This window comes from Ranitomeya variabilis, chromosome 3, assembly GCF_051348905.1.
Source record: "Ranitomeya variabilis isolate aRanVar5 chromosome 3, aRanVar5.hap1, whole genome shotgun sequence".
In the NCBI taxonomy this organism is placed as follows: Eukaryota; Metazoa; Chordata; class Amphibia; order Anura; family Dendrobatidae; genus Ranitomeya; species Ranitomeya variabilis.
Genome location: NC_135234.1, coordinates 503,715,774 through 503,739,138, shown reverse-complemented (window position 1 = coordinate 503,739,138; position 23,365 = coordinate 503,715,774). Strand labels below are relative to the sequence as shown.

General features: G+C 44.1%; 1 protein-coding gene across 3 annotated transcripts in view; it reads left to right on the top strand.

The window, feature by feature from the left end:
* Positions 1-23,365, top strand: part of VWA3B (von Willebrand factor A domain containing 3B) — a 353,597-nt gene that overhangs the window by 131,157 nt on the left and 199,075 nt on the right. For all 3 annotated transcript variants that reach the window (XM_077296867.1, XM_077296866.1, XM_077296868.1), the window contains 5 exons: positions 13,354-13,484; positions 14,447-14,580; positions 15,582-15,719; positions 19,437-19,494; positions 19,625-19,781. In XM_077296867.1, coding sequence (XP_077152982.1) covers positions 13,354-13,484; positions 14,447-14,580; positions 15,582-15,719; positions 19,437-19,494; positions 19,625-19,781 — 618 coding nt within the window. The remainder of the gene's footprint in view (positions 1-13,353; positions 13,485-14,446; positions 14,581-15,581; positions 15,720-19,436; positions 19,495-19,624; positions 19,782-23,365) is intronic.

Here is a 23,365-nt window from a genome sequence, read left to right as displayed (position 1 = left end):
AACAATACATGTTAGCAAAAGACATACAAAATTTTTAGAATGCTGTAAACAAGTAAATTTAACAGTGCTTCCCTTTATGGGAGGTGAGGACACTTGAACGTTACAAACAGAAACATATTTACATTGTGTTGAAGATTTTAAATAGCACTTATTAAATAACTAGCTATAAATAACTATCATTACCCAGCCGGGCATACTATCTACTATTGTTATGATCTGGTGACCTTGGAGCCGCATGAGAGACTTTCTCAGGAGTAGGTGGTACCTGTACTGACCGCAAACCCTAATCTAACACCGCAACTAGAAGTAGCCGTGAGATGTACCTAACACGTCCTAGACATCTCGACACAGCCGGAGGACTAAATACCCCTATAGATGGAAATGGGAATTCTATCTTGCCTCAGAGCAGAACCCCAAAGGATAGGCAGCCCCCCACAAATATTGACTGTGAGTATAAGAGGAAAGACACACGCAGGCAGAAAAACAGGATTTAGCAAAAGAGGCACTTCTAGCTAAATAGAAAAGGATAGGACAGAATTCTAAGCGGTCAGTATTAAAATCCTAAAAACATCCACAGCAGATAATCCAAATATTCCACATCTAACTAAAGACATAGAAAGTATATCTGCATCTCCTGAGAATCCAGCATGACTGAAAAATCCAAACAAAGTCTAAGCTGGACAAAAACACAATAAATTGCACTGAATTGCAAAGCACACTGCATGTGTGCACAGAGACAAAAAAACAGACACTTATCTTAGCTGAATCTGCAGCAGGGCATGAGGAGCCAGAGAGAGATGCAATCCCTCCAAGTACAATGGACAACTGGCACAGACTCATGGATCCTGCACACCTAAATACCCAATAGAGCTGCAATCAGCAGAAACACCTGCCCGGATTACAACCCCAAGACAACTGCACTATAACCAACAACCACCGGAGGGAGCCCAAGAGCAGAATTCACAACAACTATCTACTAAGTGCAAACTTTTCCTGAACAATAATTTAACTTTTCCTTTAAGGACATAAGGGCAGGTACCCACTAAAGGTATATTATAAGACTAAAAGTGCAAATCAACTTTTTTCTTTAGTTCTCTTCCTCATATGCAGGACTCTCTTGTCTACCCCCACGGGCCTACTGCATCTTTCCTTGGCTTTCTATCATCAGTTCTAGTAATCACTTTAACTTCAGTTTTATTCAAACAACATTATCAACATTTCTATTCCTTATCACTATCTTTCTAACTACATACTACTACTATGTAAAACATTATTACTGTCTAACTATTTAAGGCACATTATGATTTAAGCTAAGTGCAACAAATAGACATTCCCTTTAAGAGGGAAACTAAGTCGCTTCTGAGGTAGTGCAAACTGTCAAGTTGCAAGTCTGTTTGATGCAAGAACTTCTGCGCTGTAATCAGGAACAGTCTCTTCAAAAAGCTCTTCTTTTTGTAAAACCAGTAGGGGGCACCCTTAAGAAGGTGCAAACTATATACGGCAACAGTTTGTGAATCATTCACCGTCCATGATTCGGCAGTCTTTTAAAACAATGATGAACTTGTGCAAAAACATTAAACAATAGGGATCCCGGGTCAACAAAGGGATCCCTTTAAGAACTAACCCTGCTCGGGTTTAAAGCAGCAAAACAGCAGGAAAACAACAGTTAACTATTTACATACTCGTTGTTCCGAGGTTTATTCTCATAGTAGGTTGCAAGGCATCAGTCGGCAGCGGACGCTTCTTGACCGGGAAAGCTTCGATTCCGTGTCCTCATCTGATGCGGTGTCAGTATCAGTGGTTCGTCTCTCAGGTGCGGCCTGGTCACCAGGGGTCTGAATTCAAATGTCAGTTTTGGTAGCAAGTTCAGTAGCGGCAATAATGCACACAGTGGTGATAGTGGTAGAATTTGTCAGGTCAGAGTTAGTCGTCAGGACAGCAGGTGGCGCCACTGCAGGCTCGCATCGTTGGACATTCTGAGCGCACCACCCTTGCGCACTCAGATGGCGAGTGTAGGTCACCTGGTCCCCTTTACATAGAAGTTGGTTGTCACATCTGTTACGGGACGGGGTCTTCACGTTGTAACTGGTAAAGAAGACTTCAGTCGGCAGTCCTGGTTCCTGTATAGAGCCCCAACCCCGTTTCGGGTGAAAGGCTAGTACAGTCCCCTGTTTTACCAAGTTTTTCTTACCGCGTTCAGGCTTTGGCTCTTGTACTTTTGGTGGGTCACTCTGTTCTGTCTCTTTTCGGTTTTTCCAGTGTAGAATCAAGCACTGTTTATATTGTTCCCAGGTGAGCACAGCAATGCTGAGGCCCTCCTGCCTGGCCCCGTCTGGCCCAATCCTTGGGGTATCCCATTGGAAGATCACCCCCTCTGAGCTCACATCTAGTGGTTCCCCCATAGTTGTCGGTAATGGAGGCACCAGGTTCTCCATAGTGTCGGGGGTTATCACCACCAGCTCAGCGGCGAGGAATCGGTCATTGTCGGGACAGGGAGCGGTCGCGGGAGCAGGATCGGTCGGTAGAGCAGGGGCGCTTTCCATACATGCATCTGATGTGGTTCCACCGATGCCGGTCCGTTCCATTGACGAGGACACTGGAGTCGGCAGCGGCTCGGACCACGGTTCTTCCAAGGCGACCCTCTGGGACAGCTCCGACTTCCATTGCTTCACATCTGCTGGCTCCGTGTTCGGGATAGGTTGACTCAGCTCCTCCGCCCGTGGCTCCAAGAGGTTCGGTGTTGTGAAATTGGATTTTGGGCTCCCCCGGTGGCCACTGGTGGAATTGAACTGGTGTGCATCATCCCCTCTGTTCACCTGTTTCCATCAGGATGTGGGAGTCGCTATTTAACCTTGCTCCTCTGTCACTTCCATGCCGGTCAACATTGTAATCAGAAGCCTTTCTGTGCATGTTCCTGCTGCTAGACAACTCCCAGCTAAGTTGGACTTTAGTCCTCGTTTGTTTTTGCATTTTGTTCCAGTTCACTGCTGTAGTTTCGTTTCTGTGTCTGGAAAGCTCTTGTGATCTGAAATTGCCACTCTGATGTTATGAGTTAATACTAGAGTCTTAAAGTAATTTCAGGATGGTATTTTGATAGGGTTTTCAGCTGACCATGAAAGTGCCCTTTCTGTCTTCCTGCTATCTAGTAAGCGGACCTCAATTTTGCTAAACCTATTTTCATACTACGTTTGTCATTTCATCTAAAATCACCGCCAATATATGTGGGGGCCTCTGTCTGCCTATCGGGGAAACTTCTCTAGAGGTGAGCCAGGACTATATTTTCCTCTGCCAGGATTAGTTAGTCCTCCGGCCGGCGCTGGGCGTCTAGGGATAAAAAACGTAGGCAACGCTACCCGGCTACTGTTAGTTGTGCGGCAGGTTTAGTTCATGGTCAGTTTAGTTTCCATCCTTCCAAGAGCTAGTACTTATGTTTGCTGGGCTATGTTCTCTTGCCATTGAGAACCATAACAGTTTGACCGGCCTCAAAAAAGGGTTAAATTAATTGACAGAGAAAGGAGAGAAAAGAGAAGTCTGCTGAAGATTTTTTTTTTTTTTCCCCTTCCCTTCAGTTCTGAGTGTGCTTGTAATTGAATCTCTTGCAAGTCTGCCTATATTGCAGCCTTTCTCTCTCTCTCTCTCCTTCTAATCCTGGAATGGCTCTGTGTTCACCTGTTTAAAATGGATATTCAGAGTTTAGCTGCAGGTTTGAATAATCTCACCACGAAAGTTCAAAATTTACAAGATTTTGTTGTTCATGTTCCTATATCTGAACCTAGAATTCCTTTGCCTGAATTTTTCTCGGGGAATAGATCTTGCTTTCAAAATTTCAAAAATAATTGCAAGTTGTTTTTGTCCCTGAAATCTCGCTCTGCTGGAGATCCTGCTCAGCAGGTCAGGATTGTGATTTCCTTGCTCCGGGGCGACCCTCAGGATTGGGCTTTTGCATTGGCTCCAGGGGATCCTGCGTTGCTCAATGTGGATGCGTTTTTTCTGGCCTTGGGGTTGCTTTATGAGGAACCTCAGTTAGAGCTTCAGGCGGAAAAGGCCTTGATGTCCCTATCTCAGGGGCAAGACGAAGCTGAAATATACTGCCAGAAATTCCGTAAATGGGCTGTGCTTACTCAGTGGAATGAGTGCGCCCTGGCGGCGAATTTCAGAGAGGGTCTCTCTGATGCCATTAAGGATGTTATGGTGGGGTTCCCTGTGCCTGCGGGTCTGAATGAGTCCATGACAATGGCTATCCAGATCGATAGGCGTCTGCGGGAGCGCAAACCTGTGCACCATTTGGCGGTGTCTACTGAGAAGACGCCAGAGAATATGCAATGTGATAGAATTCTGTCCAGAAGTGAACGGCAGAATTTAAGACGAAAAAATGGGTTGTGCTTCTATTGCGGTGATTCAACTCATGTTATATCAGCATGCTCTAAGCGTACTAAGAAGCTTGATAAGTCTGTTTCAATTGGCACTTTACAGTCTAAGTTTATTCTATCTGTGACCCTGATTTGTTCTTTATCATCTATTACCGCGGATGCCTATGTCGACTCTGGCGCCGCTTTGAGTCTTATGGATTGGTCCTTTGCCAAACGCTGTGGGTATGATTTGGAGCCTCTTGAAACTCCTATACCCCTGAAGAGGATTGACTCCACCCCATTGGCTAGTAATAAACCACAATACTGGACACAAGTAACTATGCGGATTAATCCGGATCATCAGGAGATTATTCGCTTTCTTGTGCTGTATAACCTACATGATGTGTTGGTGCTTGGATTGCCATGGCTGCAATCTCATAACCCAGTCCTTGACTGGAAAGCTATGTCTGTGTTAAGCTGGGGATGTAAGGGGAAGCATGGGGACGTACCTGTGGTTTCCATTTCATCATCTATTCCCTCTGAGATTCCTGAATTCTTGACTGAATATCGTGACGTTTTTGAAGAACCTAAGCTTGGTTCATTACCTCCGCACCGGGAGTGCGATTGTGCCATAGATTTGATTCCGGGTAGTAAATACCCTAAGGGTCGTTTATTTAATCTGTCTGTGCCTGAACATGCTGCTATGCGAGAATATATAAAGGAGTCCTTGGAAAAGGGACATATTCGTCCTTCGTCATCTCCCTTAGGAGCCGGTTTTTTCTTTGTGGCTAAGAAAGATGGCTCTTTGAGACCGTGTATTGATTATCGGCTTTTGAATAAAATCACGGTTAAATATCAATATCCGTTGCCACTGCTGACTGATTTGTTTGCTCGCATAAAGGGGGCCAAGTGGTTCTCTAAGATAGATCTCCGTGGGGCGTATAATTTGGTGCGAATTAAGCAGGGGGATGAGTGGAAGACCGCATTTAATACGCCCGAGGGCCACTTTGAGTATTTGGTGATGCCTTTTGGTCTTTCAAATGCCCCTTCAGTCTTTCAGTCCTTTATGCATGACATTTTCCGTGATTATTTGGATAAATTTATGATTGTGTATCTGGATGATATTTTGATTTTTTCGGATGACTGGGACTCTCATGTCCAGCAGGTCAGGAGGGTTTTTCAGGTTTTGCGGTCTAATTCCTTGTGTGTGAAGGGTTCTAAGTGCGTTTTTGGGGTTCAAAAGATTTCCTTTTTGGGATATATTTTTTCCCCCTCTTCCATCGAGATGGATCCTGTCAAGGTTCAGGCTATTTGTGATTGGACGCAACCCTCTTCTCTTAAGAGTCTTCAGAAATTTTTGGGCTTTGCTAACTTTTATCGTCGATTTATTGCTGGTTTTTCTGATGTTGTTAAACCATTGACTGATTTGACTAAGAAGGGTGCTGATGTTGCTGATTGGTCCCCTGCTGCTGTGGAGGCCTTTCGGGAGCTTAAGCGCCGCTTTTCTTCCGCCCCTGTGTTGCGTCAGCCTGATGTTGCTCTTCCTTTTCAGGTTGAGGTCGACGCTTCTGAAATCGGAGCTGGGGCAGTTTTGTCGCAGAGAAGTTCCGATTGTTCCGTGATGAGACCTTGTGCCTTTTTCTCGCGTAAATTTTCGCCCGCCGAGCGGAATTATGATGTTGGGAATCGGGAGCTTTTGGCCATGAAGTGGGCTTTTGAGGAGTGGCGTCATTGGCTTGAGGGGGCTAGACATCAGGTGGTGGTATTGACTGACCACAAAAATCTAATTTATCTTGAGTCCGCCAGACGCCTGAATCCTAGACAGGCGCGCTGGTCGTTGTTTTTCTCTCGGTTTAATTTTGTGGTGTCCTACCTGCCGGGTTCTAAGAATGTTAAGGCGGATGCCCTTTCTAGGAGTTTTGAGCCTGACTCCCCTGGTAACTCTGAACCTACAGGTATCCTTAAGGATGGAGTGATATTGTCTGCCGTTTCTCCAGACCTGCGGCGGGCCTTGCAGGAGTTTCAGGCGGATAGACCTGATCGTTGCCCACCTGGTAGACTGTTTGTTCCTGATGATTGGACCAGTAAAGTCATTTCTGAGGTTCATTCTTCTGCGTTGACAGGTCATCCTGGAATCTTTGGTACCAGGGATTTGGTGGCAAGGTCCTTCTGGTGGCCTTCCCTGTCTCGAGATGTGCGAGGCTTTGTGCAGTCTTGTGACGTTTGTGCTCGGGCCAAGCCTTGTTGTTCTCGGGCTAGTGGATTGTTGTTGCCCTTGCCTATCCCGAAGAGGCCCTGGACGCACATCTCGATGGATTTTATTTCGGATCTTCCTGTTTCTCAGAAGATGTCTGTCATCTGGGTGGTGTGTGACCGTTTCTCTAAGATGGTCCATTTGGTTCCCCTGCCTAAGTTGCCTTCTTCTTCCGAGTTGGTTCCTCTGTTTTTTCAAAATGTGGTCCGTTTGCATGGTATTCCGGAGAATATCGTTTCTGACAGAGGAACCCAATTCGTGTCTAGATTTTGGCGAGCATTCTGTGCTAGGATGGGCATAGATTTGTCTTTCTCGTCTGCTTTCCATCCTCAGACTAATGGCCAGACCGAGCGGACGAATCAGACCTTGGAGACATATTTGAGGTGTTTTGTGTCTGCAGATCAGGATGATTGGGTTGCTTTTTTGCCTTTAGCGGAGTTTGCCCTCAATAATCGGGCCAGCTCTGCCACCTTGGTGTCTCCTTTTTTCTGTAATTCGGGGTTTCATCCTCGATTTTCTTCTGGTCAGGTGGAATCTTCGGATTGTCCTGGAGTGGATGCTGTGGTGGAGAGGTTGCATCAGATTTGGGGGCAGGTAGTGGACAATTTGAAGTTGTCCCAGGAGAAGACTCAGCTTTTTGCCAACCGCCGGCGTCGGGTTGGTCCTCGGCTTTGTTTTGGGGACTTGGTGTGGTTGTCTTCTCGTTTTGTCCCTATGAGGGTTTCTTCTCCTAAGTTTAAGCCTCGGTTCATCGGCCCGTACAAGATATTGGAGATTCTTAACCCTGTGTCCTTCCGTTTGGACCTCCCTGCATCTTTTTCTATTCATAATGTTTTTCATCGGTCATTGTTGCGCAGGTATGAGGTACCGGTTGTGCCTTCCGTTGAGCCTCCTGCTCCGGTGTTGGTTGAGGGCGAGTTGGAGTACGTTGTGGAAAAAATCTTGGACTCCCGTGTTTCCAGACGGAAACTCCAGTATCTGGTCAAATGGAAGGGATACGGTCAGGAGGATAATTCTTGGGTGACTGCCTCTGATGTTCATGCCTCCGATCTGGTCCGTGCCTTTCATAGGGCTCATCCTGATCGCCCTGGTGGTTCTGGTGAGGGTTCGGTGCCCCCTCCTTGAGGGGGGGGTACTGTTGTGAAATTGGATTTTGGGCTCCCCCGGTGGCCACTGGTGGAATTGAACTGGTGTGCATCATCCCCTCTGTTCACCTGTTTCCATCAGGATGTGGGAGTCGCTATTTAACCTTGCTCCTCTGTCACTTCCATGCCGGTCAACATTGTAATCAGAAGCCTTTCTGTGCATGTTCCTGCTGCTAGACAACTCCCAGCTAAGTTGGACTTTAGTCCTCGTTTGTTTTTGCATTTTGTTCCAGTTCACTGCTGTAGTTTCGTTTCTGTGTCTGGAAAGCTCTTGTGATCTGAAATTGCCACTCTGATGTTATGAGTTAATACTAGAGTCTTAAAGTAATTTCAGGATGGTATTTTGATAGGGTTTTCAGCTGACCATGAAAGTGCCCTTTCTGTCTTCCTGCTATCTAGTAAGCGGACCTCAATTTTGCTAAACCTATTTTCATACTACGTTTGTCATTTCATCTAAAATCACCGCCAATATATGTGGGGGCCTCTGTCTGCCTATCGGGGAAACTTCTCTAGAGGTGAGCCAGGACTATATTTTCCTCTGCCAGGATTAGTTAGTCCTCCGGCCGGCGCTGGGCGTCTAGGGATAAAAAACGTAGGCAACGCTACCCGGCTACTGTTAGTTGTGCGGCAGGTTTAGTTCATGGTCAGTTTAGTTTCCATCCTTCCAAGAGCTAGTACTTATGTTTGCTGGGCTATGTTCTCTTGCCATTGAGAACCATAAAAGTTCGGATCCTCCAGCTGCGGTGGGTTCGGATCCGCCTCCGGTTGGTGGGGACATTCCGGGATCACTTTGTCGTCGTTCAGGTACTCGCTGGTCACCCTCGCTGTTTCGCGGTCAGCAGCTGCACACACACATGGTTCTGCCATTTTCTGAGGGTGGAGCTCCTTCTCGTCTTGGTTCCCGCCGCTGCAAATCAGGGGGCGGTTCTCCTGTACTTCGGGGCACGTCGTCTTCTTGCAGCAGTAGTCGGAGGGGGCGGTCGTTACTTTTGGCGCCGCTTTGGTAGTCTCCCATAGCACGCCCTTCTTCTCCTGCGCTCCTCATTGCGCTGTAATGGCGGCGGTTTTGGCGGGAATTTTTTGCGGCAAATAGCAATACACAGTCTTTGCAATAAATCACGATTCAAGCACAATTCCGTCACAGTTCCAAGGCACACATGACCTGATTCTCAGGCTTAAGTAGATCCTGTTCGTGATGCCAAGTTTGCAGCGGCCCCCAAATGCAGGGCAGCGGGGTACTCGGTACCGGGTCCCTCGGTCTCGGTTCTAGGGGTGTCACGGTGGCCCGACCCGGTCTGTGGCCCTGCTAAGGGGCGCCCAAATAAAGGTGTAGGTGAGAGTTTGTCAAGTGCTCGTGACACCACCTGTGGTATTCGGTCAGGGTGACCGACGCTGCTAGGGGTCCGCTGGGGTGATGGAACTGCAGCTAGATGGTGTAACTTCACACAGGTGAAGTATGTCCCCAGGGCTTCCCTTGATGAGTAGATGGTAATGGTGTAGGTCGCAGTAAATGACGAGGACACAGGGTTGCAGTCTCTTTACCTTTTTACTGAAGGCTTCGGCATCCACAATCCAGAGCACTGCTAACAGGGCTGGCTGAGACCGTCCGGTCCGAAGGCACATCCAGAGTTCCCTTTGCAGGTGGAAATCAGTAGCCTTCCTACTAGCGCCTGTGTGTTGTAGTACCTCCCTGCTGAGCACCACGGGATAGTCCTCACAACTGTCGTGTATGTTTCTGTTCTTTCTCTCCGTCCCCCAGATGGTTTGGATAGGATGCCCCTGTATGACGGGGTAGGCCTGGAGTTATTTTATAGGGACCCTAGAGACGCCCCTCTCCCACAATTGCCTCCGTTGTCTTCATTAGGTGTAAAGGTGAGACAGCCAACCTAGAGTTAACTGCCCTGCCGTAGTTCAAAGTAATGCGTAGAGTCTATTACTTCCTCGGCGTTCCGGCCGCCGGCTACGCGACTCAGAAGGATGTTGCCGATCTTGGGGCACGACTCCTCCTGGTTCTATCTCCTTTGTGCTGTGATCTCGTTTCTCACTTCTCCACAATATACTTCGCTTCGTGTCCTTTCTTAGGATGCCACCGCAATGAGGTGCAGGCACGGCTCCGTAACGATCTGTCTCGTGCTAGGCCACTGCCAGGATCCCACCCCTGACAGGGACCTCCCTGAGTCTTCCCAAGCAACTCTCTCTCTCCCTAGATGTTACCTGGGCAAAACCCAGTCAGCTTCTGCCTAACTTCCTATCGGACTCCCAGTTTTACCAGAGTGTGAGGAGTGGCCTAATACATAGAACCTTTTGCTCCCCCTGGTGGCTGGAGTGTGAAGTGTAGTGTGTGACTGTGATACCTGGTCAGGTGAACTCTTTTAGTGCCATCAGACGTACCATCACTCCCCCTTGTGGCAGAGTGACAATACTGCAACGACCAGGACTCTGGGGCGCTGCACTGGCAAGCAAGCTGGAAACATTATGTACCACCATAACATAATACTAAGCATGTTAAACTGTATGGATAATAATATAGTCCATTTTTTCAACCCCCAAACAAAGAATGTAGTGACTTGCAGCAGCTATATATTTAGCAACCGACTGCAAAGCCCTAAGCCCTGCCTAGAGGCTGTATTCTGCCACTCTTCCTACTCCTGCAACTGTCCCTAAGCTAAATGCAGATGCAGAATTTATCTGATACAAACAGTAAAGCACAAAATTAGCCCTTAGAAGGACTGTGCAATGGCGTCAGTGTGCTCTGCGTGGCAGTGTAAGTCCTTTTATAACCTCTGATGAGGTAATGCAGCCACAATACTTTTTCTTTTTTCACTCTTTGTTTCATTGCAGCCATTTGGTAAATTCAAAAAATTTCTTTTTTTTCTCATTAATGTATATTCTGCACCCCATCTTGACTGAAAAAAACAGAAATGTAGACATTTTTGCAAATTTATTAAAAAAGGATAACTGAAATATCACATGGTCATAAGTATTCATACCCTTTTGCTCAGTATTGAGTAGAAGCACCCTTTTGAGCTAGTACAGTTATGAGTCTTCATGGGAATGATACAACAAGTTTTTCACACCTGGATTTGGGGATCCTCTGCCATTTTTCCTTGCAGATCCTCTCCAGTTCTGTCAGGATGGAGGGTGAACGTTGGTGGACAGCCATTTTCAGGTCTCTCCAGAGATGCTCAATTGGGTTTAGGTCAGGGTTTTGGCTGGGCCAGTCAAGAATGGTCACAGAGTTGTTCTGAAGCCACCCCTTTGTTATTTTAGCTTTGTGCTTAGGGTCATTGTCTTGTTGGAAGGTGAACCTTCAGCCAAGTCTGAGGTCCAGAGCTCTCTGGAAGAGGTTTTCATCTAGGATGTCTCTGCATTTGGCCGCATTCATGTTTCCTTCAATGGCAACCAGTCAATCTGTCCCTACAGCTGAAAAACACCCTCATAGCATGATGCTGCCACCACCATGTTTCACTGTTGGGATTGCATTGGGCAGGTGATGAGCAGTGTCTGGTTTTCTCCACACATATCGCTTAAAATTATCACCAAAAAGATCTTCGTCTCAGACCAGAGAATCTTATTTCTCATAGTCTCGGAGTCCTTTGTGTGTTTTTTAGCAAACTCTATGCGGGCTTTCACATGTCTTGCACTGAGGAGAGGCTTCCGTCTGGCCACTCTGCCGTAAAGGCCCGACTGGTGGAAGGCTGCAGTGATAGTTGAATTTGTGGAACTTTCTTCCATCTCCCTACTGCATCTCTGGAGTTCAGCCAGAGTGATCTTGGGGTTCTTCTTTACCTCTCTCACCAATTCTCTTATCCCACGATTGCTCAGTTTGGCTGGACGGCCAGGTCTAGGAAGACTTCTGGTGGTCCCAAACTTCTTCCATTTAAGGATTATGGAGGCCACTGTTCTCTTATGAACCTTGAGTACTGCAGAAATTTTTTAGTAACCTTGGCCAGATCTGTGCCTTGCCGCAATTCTGTCTCTGAGCTCCTTGGCCAGTTCCTTTGACCTCATCATTCTCATTTGGTCTGACATGCACTGTAAGCTGTGAAGTCTTATATAGACAGATGTGTGCCTTTCCAAATCAAGTCCTATCAGTTTAATTAAACACAGCTGGACTCCAATGAAGGAGTAGAACCATTTCAAGGAGGATCACAATGAAATGGACAGCATGTGACTTAAATATGAGTGTCTGAGCAAAGGGTCTGAATACTTAGGACCATGTGATATTTCAGTTTTTCTTTTTTTAATAAATATGCAAAAATTTCTAAATTTCTGTTTTTTTTTTTCAATCAAGATGGTGTGCAGAGTGTACATTAATGAGTAAAAAATTAACTTTTTTGAATTTACCAAATGACTGCAATGAAACAAAGAGTGAAATATTTAAAGGTGTCTGAATACTTTCTGTACCCATTGTATTTTATATAGTCAAACATATGTTCCAAAAGAGAGCCACTATGTTGTCTCCTCCTCCTCACCATACATGAAATTTATCATATAAAATATATTGTCCATCACAATTTTGTGCACTTGGGTTTTCTTTTGGCGTTATTTTTATATTTGATTAATAAACATATTTTTTTAAGGGTTATACGAGCTAATGCAGCCAGCCACTCATAGTAATGCCACAACCAAGATGGCTTCGGCATTACGTTGGCAGGCAATCCCTGCATGTTTATTGGTTGTGTAACAGGTGCCAAACATGTGGGGCGAGGATTCAAGCTTCAAATCTGAGCATCGGCTGATGCTCATCGAGTGTCGGCACATCTGAGCATCAGATATTCGAGTGACATCCGAATATCACCAAGCACATTTGTTCATCCCCAATCGTTATTTGTAAGCCAAAATTAGAAGTGGAGCAATGAGAGGGTAGTGTAAATATAGTATATACTACTAGTATAAAAATGCATTTTTCATCCACTCTTGGTTTTGGCTTACAAATACTGTTGCAAAATACTGACCAAATACTGATCGTGTTAAAGTGGCATAAGCCAACTTCTCTCCGCCAGCGCATCTGAGATCCAGAACCATGCTGCTTTTGTTTAGGAATATTGTAATTGCTATCCATTTAATCTCTGTATTTTTACTTTCCATGGAAACATATTGCAGTTGAGGTGTTAAGATTTAAAGGTGTTTTGCCAATACAGAAAATATAGAATACCTATCTGCTGGGACACTCACCAGTCCTTCGTTGTTAAGCTTCCAGCACAGGCTTTGCACTTATGATCTTTTCATAATTTTTTCCAGTGCAAGAAACATGATGCTTTGTTGCAGCTCTCTTCTCAGCTGATAGAACCTCTATGCAGGGACAAGCTCTTTATTCTGAGGCTCAAGGGGTGTCCAGTAGTCAGTTTCCATCTTTCAAAAAGTGTATATCTTAGAAATATGCCATGATTTTCTGTTATTTGTGTGAGAGGCATGTTCAAGATTGGCAATAAAAGTTCCCTCTATTGATTAGACCTGGGGCTGTGAGGAGAACACACACCAAGTAAAAAAAGTGTTGAGTTGTTAAGTAACTGTAAGAGAACGATCATTCTTTACCATATTATTCTAATTGTCTTACATTGCGTCATTTTCTAAGAGTTGTTCACACAGTAAAGTTTTGCAGAGTGAAGACATCCAGTTACTATTAAATGAAATTGAAGAGGGAAAATCTACATTTGAAAAAATAAAAAAACTTCATACAGAATGTCTGATGTTAGAGTGGTACCACAAAGGAGACACTGATCGTCCACAAAGGTAATTATTATTAATGTAATTTTTGATTATTTAGAAAAAACATTTTATATAGCATTTGGTTGTATCAGTTCAGGTACATTTTTTATTTCTGTTAATGTTGATGATTATGGCTTACAGCCAATGAAAACCCAAAAGTCATTAGGTACAGTACACAGTGTTTTATCAAGACCAAAGTCAGTGCATCCGTCTACCAGGAAATTTTAGAGCACTTCATGCTTCCCTCTGCCGACAAGCTTTTTGGAGATGGAAATTTCATTCTCCAGCAGGACTTGGCACCTGTCCACACTGCCAAAACTACCAATACCTAATTTAAAAACAACAGTATCACTGTGCTTGATTGGCCAGCAAACTTGCTTGGCCTTAACCCCATAGAGAATCTATGGGGTATTGTCAAGAGGAAAATGAGAAACACCAGACCCAACAATGCAGATGAGCTGAAGGCTGCTATCAAAGCAACCTGGGCTTCCATAACACCTCAGCAGTGCCACAGGCTGATCGCCTCCATGCCATTCCGCATTGATGCAGTAATTGATGCAAAAGGAGCCCCGACCAAGTATTGAGTGCATTTACTAAACATACATTTCAGTAGGCCAACATTTCGGATTTTAAAATCATTTTTCAAGCTGGTGTTATAAAGTATTCTAATTTACTGAGATAATGACTTTTGGGTTTTCATTGGCTGTTAGCCATAATCATCAACATTAACAGAAATAAATACTTGAAATAGATCACTCTGTTTGTAATGACGCTATATAATATACGAGTCACTTTTTGTATTGAAGAACTAAAATAAATTAACGTTTTGATGATATTCAAATTTTATAAGAAGCGCTTGTATTTATGCCACAATTAAGACCAAGTAAGTTGAAACAGCAAATTCAAAAATTATACAGCAGAAAAGCAATTCTGGTTGCTGGACTACACAGGGTATAAATATAATAGTCTTTCATTGTACATTTCAGGACATTTCAGAAGCAAAATCATACAATGATGCAGTCTGCACATGAGCTTAGATCTTCAACTTCATCATCATTGCTGCATAGGTCAAGTTTAAGTCCTCCACGTCTTCGCCAGAGAAAGAAGAAGCGGCATGCAGGTAAAGCAACTCAGCACTCCAATATTGCTTCACAGAAAAGTGTTTAAAGGGAAAGTTTCATCACAAAATGACATATTGTTTAAATTATGTATTGGTGTTAAATGCATTTTTTTAATTCTTGGCCGTTATTTTTTTCATTCCTCAATATGTATGTTTTGTTTTTTTGACACCTATCTGCGTCTGTGGGCGAAAGGTTTCTTAAATGTTTTAACTTCTCTAAATCTGTTTACTAGCAAAGTCTCTGGGGGCGATTCATCTTCACCAGTGATTCTCTTGCTGTTCTTGATCAGGGGACATTTTGGAGTAGACACCCTAATAAGAGGCTCATATCTCTTAATGAATCAGCGGAGGTGCGCAGTGGCATATACCTCAGTCTGCACCTCACCACAAATCTTACTCCAGCCCCTAGCTTTTTTGGCCAACCTTGCGTTTGCACAAAAGGTGCACCGTTTCAAAGCTTTTTTCACCATTATGTGAATCACGGACTGATGCCATGTTTAGTCCTATTCAACTTTTTGAGAAAGCATAGGCGAAACGGTGTCATCGGGGTGGTGGTGCACTATATCTAACTCATAAGGCACTAGACACTTTGTAAGTATATTGACTTTATTTATTAGCATTTTAGTTTGTATGCAAATAAGGTGTTAAGTGCTTTGTATGTGACATAGCTCTTAAGGAGCTTCTGCCTCCCTAGGTTGTTTTCCTGCTTAGCAGCTTTAGCAGTGGCTATTTAAGTGCTTTGTCATTTCAATTATTGCCTCATTTGCATATTAATTAAAATGTTTATTACTCAGGAATGCAGAAATAGATAGAAGGTATAAAGATCTCAATGAATTTACATTTTAAAGACCTGAATGTTCATATGTATGTGGCGCTTTTTTGGGGAGAGGAGTGATCTTATTGACAGATTCCCTTTAAATTACTAGTAAGATTTTAGGATCAGCTTGACTATGTATCTATTATTTGTCTCCAACTACTGTACATGTTGGGTTCCCTTACAGAACAAACAAGGTCCAGCCTTCTGCGGGCTCTGAGCCACGGAGTGAGACTGTCTGAGAGTGCAATAGATTTACATACACCTCCGGAGTCCAAAGAGTTGTTTCTCAATATGGACAAGAAAACAACATCTGTCCTTAAAGGTAAATTGTGTCAACTGAATGGCAAAATATGACCGAACTCCATACATAAATACCCAGTCACTGAAACTGTGCCAACTAATATTCTCTAGTCTCAAGCAGTGACTCAGAAGTTCCTGATCCTTGGCATTAATAGAAAAAATATATTACATTTGGTTCTCGTACTCTGCAGGACATGTGAGCATAAAACTATTCTACCAGATTTATTATACAGATTATTATTGGCAGATAAAGAACCAGTTTAATCAAAGTCCTAAACATAGACTTGTTAATATGTCTATGTGGCGTTCGAGGGCTTTCAATGCGATCTCTTCAGCTATACAATTGGGGTGGACAACGGAGGTGATAGTCACAATGTCTTACTGAGCAAGTTGGGGATATAATGCAGTATGTGTTGCACATATCTATTTATATAATTGCCTTATAATGTTTTAATTTCCTGTTCTGTCCAGATGTCACCGTATCCCAGAATTCCAAGCAGAGGAAGTTCACCAACCGCCATATTAGGACACCCAAGTGATGGGTGTCTCAATAGGGAAACTGATGCTGGTACCAACCTATTGTGCGGTACCAACAGCAGAACACCATCACACCACACACACACACACACTCTATACACCGCACGCATCACACACACACACACTCACACCTTCGCGAACACGCCGCCGGGATCAGCCGAATGATTCACTGACTGCCGCCATCATTGTACAGGAGTATCGCATGCGCAGTTTTAATGTGACCTCCGCTATCTGTCTGCACAAAGATGGCGGCGGTCTGATTTACTGCGCCTGCGCGAATTACACGCAGGTTCAGTTAATCATTCAGCTGATTCTGGCGGCAGATGCGCGATGTGTCTACAGGCAGAGGAAACCGGTCACATTAAAAGGGTTTTCCCACGAATGAAAGTTCATTTTAAAAATTGACTGTGTCTGACCGTGTACGGAGCATACCACATCTCCTGGGCAGGGGAGGAAGCAAAATACAACTGACATTACAGCAGAGGATCACAGTGGATTCATTTTGTGAGGTAAAATATTTCACTGACTGTTTTTAAAAAATATTTTACCTCACAAAATGTATCCTGTGCGATCTCCTGCTGTATTGTCAGTATTGTCTTTTGCTTCCTCCCCTGCCCAGGAGCTGTGGTATATTCGGTACACGGTCAGACACAGACAATTTTTCAAATTAACTTTTGTTCGTGGGAAAACCCCTTTAAAAAGCAAATATCAATGCCAACATGGCTCCTCATAAAAAGTATGCCAATGACAATGAAAGGAAAGCAGAGCAAATGAGACTCTTGAAGAGCAACAGCATCGCTGGGACAAAAACAATGCATATAAGCGTAGGAGTCAAGCACATGAGCCTGCTGATTCAAAAGTCATTAGATTATCACAGGATGCAATTAGGCAACAACAGCGCCGCTTGCCTTCCCCCATAGTGACATTACTGCCCTCTGTGAATTTGTGATGTTATGAATGAAATATAGCTCCCCAACATCAGCAGCACTCATGGAACTCCACTTAAGGACATTGCTACCACCATGTTTTACTGTAGGCACCATACGTGTTTCTTAGTGCTCCTCACCTTTGTAATATTATACAGTTTTGTAACCAGTAGTTCCAAAAGCATTTATCTTGGTCTCACTCCAGAGTATAGATTCCCAGTAATCTTCATATTTTTCACCATGGGCCCTGTCAAAGTGTAGGTGTGCTTTTTTGTGCATGCGCTTTAGGAGAGAATTCCTTCCTGGATGGCACCCATTCATGACATTCCTCTGCAGTATATGCTGAGGTGTGTCATGAAAGGCCCTCACCTAGGTTTGGCTTTCGACTTTTTTAGATAACTGCAGTGAACTTGCATGTTGATTTTCTTCAACCCTTCTCAGTGATGCGACTGCAGTGCAATATAGCGCAACCTCCACCAGGGGGTGCTGGCGAGGGAAGAGAGACTGCACACTCACAGTGCAGCAACACTGAGCAGCCGCACAGGTGTCACAGGTAATGAAAGAGTGGTTAGACGAGCTGAGTCAGAACCTTTCAGGAGCAGAAGTACCAGCAAAGCATGTAGTCAGAGACAAGCCAGAAGTCAGAGCCAAACGGGAGCGCGGTATCCAAGACGAAGTCGGGGTACAAGCCAGAGAGTCAAAGCCGGTCAGGGAACGTAGTATCAGAGATGGAAAACAAGAGGTGGGGTTTAGAGATCAGGCCAAGTCATACACTGTAGGGAAACAACCAGACAAACACTAAATCAGGGATGGGGAACGGGTCTAATACAAATACGGGAAGTCAGAGGCAGAAGGATCACCAGGGTATACGGGTCAGCTGCTCTAGCCTGGAAGCATGAACTATCACTGACCCTTGCCAGCAGACTGCAGAGGACTTTAAAAGCCCAGCCAGCTCCAAAAGGAGGCCGAGCGGATTAACCCCGCATGACCAGTCCAGAGAGAGGATAGCAGAAAACAAACCCGAACTGGATCATGACATTCTCATTATGAGATGATCCTTTTTAGGTGTTGAGCTCCGTGGTTGGTCTGTATGTCTCTGTTTGATGATTCCAGTTCTATCTTTGTTATCTTTGCTTGTGCTACAGTATTCTAACTGATAAGTAAGGAGTTGTTGATCTTGTAGTCTTCACCTTTCTTGTGTAAAGAAATAATTTGTTTTTTCAGGCCTTGTGACATTTTTCTTCCTTATGGTGCCGTTACTAACAGTATGAAATGGAAAAGGGTTTTCTTTGTTAAATAAATATCTTTTTTAGTCATCTGACTGCTGAACACCCGTTAAATGAATTAGACTTACCTGTGGTTGAAATCTTGTTAATTAGTCTAGAATTTAGCTTTGCTCCTAAGACTTTCATTGGGGTATACTCATTTTTCAAACAGGGTCTTGAATGCAATTGTTTTGAAAATTCTATTTTTTGGGAGTGTAAAATAACAAAGCTTGTTTGCAATCAATGGCCCACATTAGCGGGAGTATTTTGTAGTGTGGTATCCCATAAAAAATGTTGATTCTGAAAGTAAATAAAGGTTTTCTGACAAATCTATTGGGTATACTCATTTATGCTCATCACTGTATATATTGTTCTTTAGGTGATGCTTTTCATCTGAAAATGCAATTAAAAAGCGATAAAGTGCTATCAGTCCCCTTACTGAAAGTGTTGCTTCCTGGAAAAATGTACTTATTTCCTTCCTAGAGCTGCTGGCTTTCAGTCATGGGGCGTTCACGGAGTGGCTTTAGTCACCGCTCATAGCACTGATCATTTGACTGTGAGCTGTTGCTGTTCTTTGACAGCTCACTTTTCACTGATGCACTATCTATAAAAGTGCTGAGGCGTGCTTTCCACCACCACTCACTGTATAGTTAGCATGCTATGAGAGGTGCATGTAACAGCTCAGTGAATGTCCCTATGACTGAAAGCCAGTGACTCCTGGGAGGAAATATGTTAATTATCCCCATGTAGCTGCACTTTCAGTAAGGCAGCTTGGCAGCAGTTTAATGATATGTACCTGCAGATTAACCATATATCTGCAGGTGAATAGCATTTTCCATATTGTATTCGAATATTTCATATTGTCTCCAAGTATTTTTTACAGTTTCATGAATTGACTTGTTTATCTTAATGAACGGTTTGTAATAATTGGAGCCATATCTCTCATATTTGATAGATGTCTATGTGTAAATATGATACAATATACAAAAAAACTGTGCACTTTCATTGCAGACTTGAACCTTATAAAGGGCAGCAAAGTTCAAGAAAAAGTGAAGAAACTACCTAAAACGTAGGTGTGGTGTGCGCTTTATAGAGCTAATTTTTGCATGCATTTCTATTTTTAAATTTTCATTTTTTAAAAATATTATTTCATATGCAAAATATTATAGTATTTTAAATTGAAAGTAATGATATTTCAGTTCTCTGGACATTTCTTCATCTCGCTGGCTGAAGACCTATGGGCTAATTCCAAGAAGGCTTACTATAATGGATGCTTTGGCGCCAACAACTGTACCACACTCTGCTAAATATATCCCAATTCTTCATAAGCACATTGTTTCTAAAGTGTTTGATGAGGTAAGAATTATTGTCTCATGTAATTTGGAATACAAAATATATTCAATACTAACACCATATAATATTGACCTAAGAGGGGAAACAATAAAATATCCATACTGCAGTTTTTACCCAACACTGCCATGTGGTAGAGGGCATCGTTGAGGGAGATAATTTGCCATGGGTGTAACTATAATGGATGCAGGGATTGCAGTCACACCCAGGCCCTGACGTCTATGGGGCAGAGGTGTCTCAATGGGTCCCTTGGATCCATATGAGAATACCCATATTATTAACCACCTGTGATATATGTAAGTAGGGATAGGGCCGTGTTGGAGATTTTGCATTGGGACTGACATGCTTTCAGCTACGCCACTTATGCCTGCCACTGAAAATTTGTTCTATAGATGTAAATGGGGTTGTTTCTGCAGCAAGCACATGGATTTCTGAATGCCCCAGTGAAATGAACGGGAGAGACACAGACATTTCAGCAAAAAATCTGCTACATGTGAATTTACCTTCAGAAAGTGAAGGTATACTCTACCCTTGTTTTTAGGTTGCAAATTTCCCTCATATAGTTATTTTGTAGTACTACCGATGTCATACCTCCCAACTTTTAAAGAGCAGAAAGAGGGCCAATGTATGCGCCATGGCACTTTTTAGGTCACGCCCCTAAAAGTTAGCAACTGCCTGCCTGTGAATACTTAGCCCCTTAAGGAAAAAATACAAAAGTCCCCAATTACCACTTTAATTGCCCCAATTAACCAACAGCACATTATTTTTATTTGTGCAATTTTGGCCTTAAAAGAGAGTGGACCTGTCAAAGTTAAGGCTATGTTCATATTGTGTTTTTGCCACATGTCAATTGCTCCATCAGGGCTTCTTGTGTCTAAAGACCTGAAAAATAGGATAATAGCACAACCCGTGACGAGGCTGTTGACTTTAACGAGGCGGATGGAGTCACTTTGTGCTTTGCCTGACCTAACTTTTGCGTGACAGACAGACAGCTGTAATACGAGTTATTTTCCACCATAATTTGCAAAATAAATCTTGCAAAATCAGACAAGGTGATTTTCTGGATTTGTTTTCTCATTTGGCTCTCATAGTTGTGGTCCCCCTAATGTCAATTACAGGCCTCACTCATCTTTTTAAGTGGGAGAACTTACACAATTGGTGGCTGACTATATGCTTTTTTCCCCACTGTATATACACACATTTCTGCTATAGGCACAGACAAACATCTGTGCTGTATACACATACACAGCTCTGCAATGTACACACATTCAGCTATGCTACAGTCACTCAGTTCTATATGCACACTGTGACAGTCATTGAAGTGATGGAGAGGAGATACGTGTCACTGTGCATGATGGCATCAGTGATGTAAAGCCAGAATAGTTTCCTCCAGCACACTACGTGTTGGGACGGTTTATTGAAAGTTTTATTATGGGCTGGCTTTAGTGGACATTCATAGAACGGGAGGGAGAATGTCCACTTATTAGTTATTATTCATGTTTATAGTGACAGAGGGGAGAGGACCCTGTCCTTGCGGACTTACATTCTATGGGATCTCCATTTATCACATAGCGCTTGTGCAAAGACATTGTTAACCCTAAGTGGGCACAGAGACACTATCGCCGGCCCAGAAACAACAGTGCCATGAACTGGTTCAGCAGAACCGAGACCTGTTTTCAGAGTTACCAGGATGAATGCAGGTGGTGGAGCAAGAAATCCTGACAGAACCACATGTGAGGGTGAACCAAAGGCCGTATCAGATTCCTGAAGCTCACTGTGAGGTGATCTCCCTGGAGGTGAAGAGAATGTTGAGCCTGGGTGTCAACGACCGGCTGGTCCAGTCCTATTGTCCTAGCGTTGAAGCCGAAATGGAGAGTGGCGCTTCCGTAACCATTACAGAAAGCTCAGTGAGGTATCCAAGTTCGATGCGTATCCGACGCCCCAGGTCAATGAGCTTATTGAGAGGCTAGGGTCAGCCAGGTACATTGCCACCCTGGATCTAACAAGGGGGTACTGGCAAATTTTCCTATCTCCAAGTGCCAAGGAGAAGCGGCCTTTTCTACACCTGACAGGTGCTTTCAATATACCTGGATGCCGTTCGAACTACAAGGAGCCCCAGCCACCTTCCAGAGGGCTATGGACTGGATACTAGTCCCACACAAAAAGTACGCCACTGCCTATTTGGACGACATTGTGATTTTCAGCACGGATTGGGAAGTCGCCTCCAGAAGGTCCAGGCGGTACTAAGGAGAGCGGGGTTTACCATAAACCCAAAGAAGTGCGCCATCAGGAAAGAGGAGGCAAAGTACTTGGGCTATATTGTTGGAAGAAGTGAGATAAAGCTGCAGGTAGAGAAAGTGGAGGCAATCTAGAAGAGGCCACAGCAGGTCTCCAAAAAGCAGGTCAGGGCGTTCCTCAGAATTGTGGGATATATGGGCGGTTTATCCCGAACTTCACCATGATAGTTGCCTCCCTGACTGATCTGATGCCTCCGAAGTCAGTTTAGAAGTTGTGCTGTCCAAGGAAATAGATGGTGACGAACACCCAGTCCTATACCTGAGTAGAAAACTCTCCTCCTGTGAGAAAAACGATGCCATCGTCGAGAGAGTGTTTGGCCATCAAGTGGGCAATCGACACCCTAAGATACTACCTGTTAGGCAGAAGGTTCAGGCTATTATCTGATCATGTGCCCCTGAGATGGATGAGGGAAAAGAGGGGGAAGAATGCCCGGGTAACTAAGTGGTTTCTGGCACTCCAGCACTTTACTTTCCTTGTGGAGCACAGGCCAGGGAGGTTGCATGGGAACGCAGATGCCCTGTCCAGAGTCCCCTGCTTAGCCAGTGAAGGTGCCAAAACCCTCCGCTTTGGGCAGAGGTGGGGAATATGTGACAGAGTCACTGGTGAAGTGGTGGAGGGGAGATACTTGTCACTGCGCATGATGGCGTCAGTGATGTGAAACCAGAATAGATTCCTCCAGCACACTATGTGTTGGGTCGGTTTATTGAAAGTTTTGTTATGGGATGGTTTTAGTGGACATTCATAGCGTGGGAGGGAGAATGTCCACATATCTCCACCTGCATTGTCCTCACAAGACCTTGGTGATGTCACAGTCATGTGATCAGTCACGTGGTTGAGAAGTCACATGGTCTGGCCTTAAATAGCTGAACTCCAGGGTTAGTCTGGGCTGTTGAGGGCCTGGAGAGGAAGACTCCGGTAGAGTGTTTATGCACATAGTGCTTGTGCAAGGACATTGTTAACCCTGAGTGGACCGACCCCACTAGTGAAAGGACTGCACAAAGTGCTACCATTTTTGCTTTGCTATTTTGCCCAGAGGGCTGTGTTTATTTTTGTGCTTAAAAACTTGGTTTATGCTGTACTAAATAAACCAACTGCATCCTCAACCCCTTAATGACCACCGATACGCCTTTTCACGGCGGCAGTTAAGGGTACCAGGAAATTTTAAAGCACTTCATGATTCACTCTGCCGACAAGCTTTTAGAAGATGTAAATTTAATTCTCCAGCAGGACTTGGCACCTGTCCATACTGCCACAAGTACCAATACCTGGTTTAAAAACAAAAGCATCACTGT